This window comes from Sinocyclocheilus rhinocerous, unplaced genomic scaffold (genome assembly GCF_001515625.1).
Source record: "Sinocyclocheilus rhinocerous isolate Xijiao unplaced genomic scaffold, SAMN03320098_v1.1 scaffold1598, whole genome shotgun sequence".
Taxonomy (NCBI): Eukaryota; Metazoa; Chordata; class Actinopteri; order Cypriniformes; family Cyprinidae; genus Sinocyclocheilus; species Sinocyclocheilus rhinocerous.
In genome coordinates, this window is record NW_015661398.1 from 367,042 (window position 1) to 373,267 (window position 6,226).

The window sequence follows — 6,226 nt, forward strand, 5'->3', positions numbered from 1 at the left end:
AGAAGTTTGTGGGGAAACTCATACGGTTGAGTTCATCGGTCAGTGTGACGATCGGGCCTTGTGTCATTTGTTTCTTCAGTAGATTAAACACCTACTTCCGATCTCCACTTTAAACTCTGCTTTAGCGATTCCCGCGCTGTTAGCTGTCTGGCAGATGTACACGCCTTCATCCGTCACGTTCAGAGGCCTAACGAACATCAGTCTGTCCTCCTTAACCAACACTCCTGCTGGCAGACGGCCGTCCTTCCTGAACACACACAGACAGAGAGACAGACAGACAGAGAGACAGACACACAGACAGAGAGACAGACAGACAGACAGACAGACGTCAGTGGATGCAGTTGTCTGTGCCGTTCACTGATAGAGTTCAACTGATGACTTTTTAAAGAACAAAGGGCACATTTCTAAACTATTAGATATGTCAGAAACCCTTTATAGTCTAATTTATTTACTAGATTTAACAATAAAAAATTAATATATAATATATAATATTAACATAACTGTTTTCTATGTTAATATCTGTTAAAATGTAATTGATTGCTGTGATGAAAGCTGAATTTTTAGCATCATTACTGCAGTCTTCAGGGGTATCAATGCTGAAAACAGTTGTGCTGGCCAATATTTGTGGAAACCACGATGCATTTTATTTTGTTGCAGGATTCTTTGATGAATAGAAAATTCAAAAGAACAGCATTTATTTGAAATAGAAACCTTTTGTAACATTATAAAAGTCTTTACTGGCACTTTTGATAAATTTAATGAGTACTTTCCGAATAACATTTGTTTTTTGTTTTTTTTTCTTTTGAATTGCAGTGGTTTCCACAAAACTTATTGTGCAGCACAACTGTTTTCAACATTGATAATAATCAGAAATGTTTCTTGAGCAGTAAATCAGCATATTAGAATGATTTCTGAAGATCATGTGACACTGAAGACTGGAGTAATGATGCTGAAAATACAGCTGCGCATCACAGAAATAAATTACAGTTTAACAGATATTCACATAGAAAACAGCTATTTTAAATTGTAATATATTTAACATTTTTACTGTATTTTTGATCAAATAAATGCAGCCTTGTTGAGAAGAGGAGACTTCTTTTAACAAAGAAAAATTCTGCATTGCATTATAGAAATGTTACATTTTTTTCACATTTGCATAATAAAAAATATTTTAAACTGTAATAATATTTAACTGTTTTTACTGTATCTTGATCAAATAAAAGCAGCTTTGGTGAGCAGAAGAGACATTTTAACAATTAACGTTTTGAAACACTTCAGAAAAGACGACTTAAAATATTATGCATATTATTTTGGATCTACATCTTGATTTAAGAATGTTCATATATTTGTACTGGAAAAGCAAAATGAACACACAGAAAGAAAATCACTTTTTGAAAGACTGCATTTGCAAGACACATGCTTCAGTTTAAATGTGCACGACGGCTGTTTTTCCCCTTCCTCCATCAGTGTCAGTGTTTAATCTACTTTAGGTGACTGTAACCCCTCAGACCTCTCAGATGTGAATCAGGACACACCCCGATACCGACACACACACACACACACACTGCATTCCTCCGGCCGATACCCCACATCATCACACGGCTGCAGCGACGCCAAACACCACATTAAACACATCTCAGGTTTCGGACCTTCGCTGTAATTATCATCCGAGTATCATGTGACTCCTGGACGCTGTTGCCAGTTCATTCTCCAGCACTACCTGAATTAAAGCACCTTTTCAGCAACTGTATGCATGCAAATATGACCGACACACCATGCAACCTTAATAAAGCACCAACACGCATGATCTGAGGACTTGTTCACGTCTGGAGAAGCATGCATGACGACGCACACTGGATGCATTCAACGCTGCATCTTTAATCCAGTGCAAAGTCTGCTTTTCTGTGCCGGTTAAAACAATCATTACAGGACAGGAGGGTTATTTAGGGCTTAGCATGTGTCTCGATACACCCCACCCTCATCATTTAGCATCCTGTTCTTTTTCTCTCTCTCTCGTTCTCTTTCTTTACTGTCCCGTGCATGAAAAGCACCCTTTTTGGCTCTATGCTCTCAGGTTGCAACGCGACACTGAAGCTTTTATTTGATCCTGAAAGGAGCATGTGAATATGCATCGCTGCAGTTCAGAGGCCTTTGTGATCGTGTGTTAAAGAGAACGAAAGGAAGAGGAAAATAAAGAGAAACAAAGGGAGAAGGGGTGGAAAACTAGAGTTTTTGTAGGGATTTTGCAATGTCGCTAGTTCAGTTCGATGCTCATGCAAATAAAGCGTGCCAAGTTTGAATAACTGCGGTGAGTGAACTGACAGACAACAGCGTAATCGACTAATAAACAGGCCTGTGGTTCACAGTCACGCCTACAGACTGATGAATACGACACACAAACATCAGAGTATTTGCCAAAATCACAACCTCTGATCTGATTGGCTGTGTTAATCTCCAGGAGTCAGTTAAGGCGGAGTAATATGGAGCTAAAAATATCTAAAATATGCTAAACACTAAAAAATAAATACTAAATAGTTATACTAAAAACAGTAAAATAATAAATAGAAAATACTAAAATAGTAAAAAATAAATATTAAAACAAACACTAAATACTAATATTAAAATCAGTAAAATAGCAATAAAATAAATAAATATTAAATATTAATACTAAAGCCTAATCCTAAAATAGTAAAACTATAAAAATAAACACTAATACTAAAATAGTAAAAAATAAATATTAAAACAAACACTAAATACTAATATTAAAAACAGTAAAACAGCAAAAAAAAAAGTAAATATTAATACTAAAAATAGTAAAATCATAAAACAGTAAAAATAAATACTGAATACTAAAATAAATACTAAATACTAATACTAAAAATAGTAAAATTGTAAAAATAAATATTGAATACTCAAATAAATACTAAGAGTAAAAATAGTTAAATGGTAAAAAATAAATACATCAAAAAAATTAATTTGAATACTAAAATATTATCAAATATTAAAACAAATATTAAATACCAATGCTAAAAATAATATAATAAGATAAGATAAATAAATCGCAATATTGAAATAATAAAGATAAATACTAAATACTAAACTGTTTTCTCTACATGAACACAAAGATTAACTTAATTTAATTATTTTAATTTATATGCACCAAATTAACAATGCATAACATAATCGGCAACATTTAGGGAACTTATTGGCCAAATAAAAGGCAAATTAAAATCATTGTAATTGTATTCACAAAGCTGCTTAATTTTAAACTGCCAGCAAAATCACAAGAATATTGTGAATGCTGCATATAATCACCCAGTCATAAGCTCACCTGCATTAAACTAGACTGATGCAATGAGTGCTGATGAAGAACTAGTTATAGTTTGTGGCACTAAATGACATTCAGGCATTTAGTAAAAAGATTTTTAATGATCAGAACTGTATATTGAGCATTTTTGGGGTGGACAGAAATCTGATCACAAATTCTACATATGAAGAGTTTATTTGCAAAAACAGATAACTCATGTTTTTTTATTATGTTATCATGTTTTTATTGTGTTAGTCAGCTGTTTTTTTTTGTTATTTTTTAACCTAGTCAAAATAACCCAACTGCAGTTTGATAGAGATTAATTGGAACGCACAACGAAAAAACATGATTTCTGAGAATTCCGTTTTTGCAAATGAACTCTTCATATATTTTTGTGTTTTATTTGAATGTCTTTTTCTCCATGCCAGTCTATTATTGTGGTTTAGTCTATCTCAGATGCTCATCTGCCCCAAAACAACAGGTAAAAACAAAGCTAACTGTGGTTAGTCACTTCACACATCAGTCAGACTGAATCTTTCTGTGCAAAGAGGTGGTTTTAGGTCAGAATAAACTGCAGATCATCCACAGTCTGGCTCTGTGAAACTGTCACCTGCTCCATGTGACGTTTTGCGGCAGCGGGTTTCCTTTAACCACACATCGGAGCTCTGATCCTGAGTGTCCTATTCTCCAGGAGCCAGAATCAGCAATCACTGCATCAGGAGGAACTGAAGCACAAACACAGGGTCATATCAGGGACATGATCATCATTAAGGTCAAGGTCAAGGTCAATTTATTTATATAGCACATTTAAAAACAGCTAGTGTATGCCAAAGTGCTGTACATATACAAATAAAGTAAATATAGAGATTGAGAGAATAAAAATAAACGACTCAACAAACACATAATCAAAACAAAATTAACAGAACAAAATAAAAAAATATTTTTATCACCTGAAATAAAATGAACATTAACTGAAATACAATAATATTAACTAAAAAAAGTATTTTCATTCAGCTAGTTCCCAAGGAAACATTTATCATTTCATTTTCAAATAAACTCAAACTAAACTACATAGACGTATTAAAAAATAAACTAACAAAATTGAAACCTTATCAAAAATTAAAATAAAAAATAGAAACTAATTCAAATTATTAATTAAGACTATTTAATAGTATTTTGTTGATACTGAAATAATACTTTATCATTATTACCTTGAAATAAAATAATGAACATTAATTGACATAAATAACAAATAAAATATTTTTAAAAAATAACCTTATTTTAATTTCTCATTAACAAACATTTCTCGTTAATCATTTAGTTTAACTTGATGTACTAAAATAACTAAAACTGAAATAAAAAATAAAAACTATAGACATGAAAAAAACTAATAAAACAAACAAAAAAATTACAATAAAAAAATATATAAAAATAAAAATAATGCAAACTATTAATAAAATCTATAACGGTATTTCACCGATACAAAAATAACACGGTATCAGGGTTATTATCGTTAACTAAAACCATTAAAAAATTCATTGCTTTAAAAAAAAATCGAACATTAAAATAAAATTCATTAATTACCTTGAAATAAAATAATGAACATTAATTGACATAAATAACATAAATAAAATATTTAAAAAAAATAACCTTATTTTAATTTCTCATTAACAAACATTTCTCGTTAATCATTTAGTTTAACTTGATGTACTAAAATAACTAAAACTGAAATAAAAAATAAAAACTATATAGACATGAAAAAAACTAATAAAACAAACAAAAAAATTACAATAAAAAAAAATATAAAAATAAAAATAATGCAAACTATTAATAAAATCTATAACGGTATTTCACCGATACAAAAATAACACGGTATCAGGGTTATTATCGTTAACTAAAACCATTAAAAAATTCATTGCTTTAAAAAAAAATCGAACATTAAAATAAAATTCATTAATTAATTAACTACAATTTAAAATGAAAACAAAACAGAAAAATAAACTTTAATTCTAAATATGAACAAACTACACCATCTCAAAGAAAAAAGCAGCATGAACATTCCGCAAAATGTTTCTTTTTGTGTTATGCAGCATTCTTTTTGTGTGAAGTCACACAGCTTCTTTATGTTTGGGTGATGTGTTTTAGGATAACTCACAGTGCACCACGAGCTCGTTGCTGATTCTGTGCGGGCCGTTGAGAGCCGGATGCCACACCAGACAGTCCAGGCGCCGCTTGTTCATGCTGCGCAGCGGATGCAGGGAAAACTGCGAGGTTACGACTCCATCCTCTCCGGTCCGGTTCTGCGACTGCCCGGGAAGCTCCGTGTCCCAGGACAAACGCGGCGGAGGGTGTCCAACCGAGCGACAGAAAGCAGCTACGCAGAACGACTGGCCTTCCTGCAGAATCACCGGCTCCAGAGACGAGATCGGCAAAACTAGAGAAGGAGAAACACAGATGAAGCACTGTATTAACACTGCAAACTGTGGCTTCTTAGAGCACTGAATAGAAATACAGTATTTTAAAGTGAAATATATACGGGCATCAAAAGAAATTTACAAAAGTGATTTTATGTCCATAGAAAGCACATTAAATGTAAGTAAAGTGTCTACTTTTAAGGTTTCAAATACATTTTTGGAGAATAAAATGTTACAATTTGGTTGAAATAATGTTACGTTCAGTGTAACACAATATTTATGTAAAAATTCAAACGACATGCTTATTCTGACGTGTGCATATTAAAATATATAAAAGAATAAGAGAGCATGTTAAATTTTATTGTGTTTTAAATGAGTAAAAACTTCTTACTGACAAACGGGCAAAACCTCGGATAGAGGCACATTTAAAAAAATTTAAAATTACAACTAATTAGTATTTGGGGTGAAAGTAATTAGTCTTTTAATATGTCATAAATTGATTTTT

At 31.9% G+C, this 6,226-nt stretch overlaps 1 protein-coding gene across 1 annotated transcript in view; it reads right to left on the minus strand.

Annotated features, from left to right (window-relative positions):
- The window catches only part of LOC107726329 (nectin-4-like), a 31,360-nt gene that overhangs the window by 10,505 nt on the left and 14,629 nt on the right, over window positions 1-6,226 (minus strand). Inside the window, exons 4-6 of the mRNA XM_016535875.1 lie at window positions 5,463-5,741; window positions 3,918-4,032; window positions 96-247 (exon numbers count right to left, since the gene is read on the minus strand). Of these exons, the coding sequence (XP_016391361.1) occupies window positions 96-247; window positions 3,918-4,032; window positions 5,463-5,741 (546 nt within the window). The remainder of the gene's footprint in view (window positions 1-95; window positions 248-3,917; window positions 4,033-5,462; window positions 5,742-6,226) is intronic.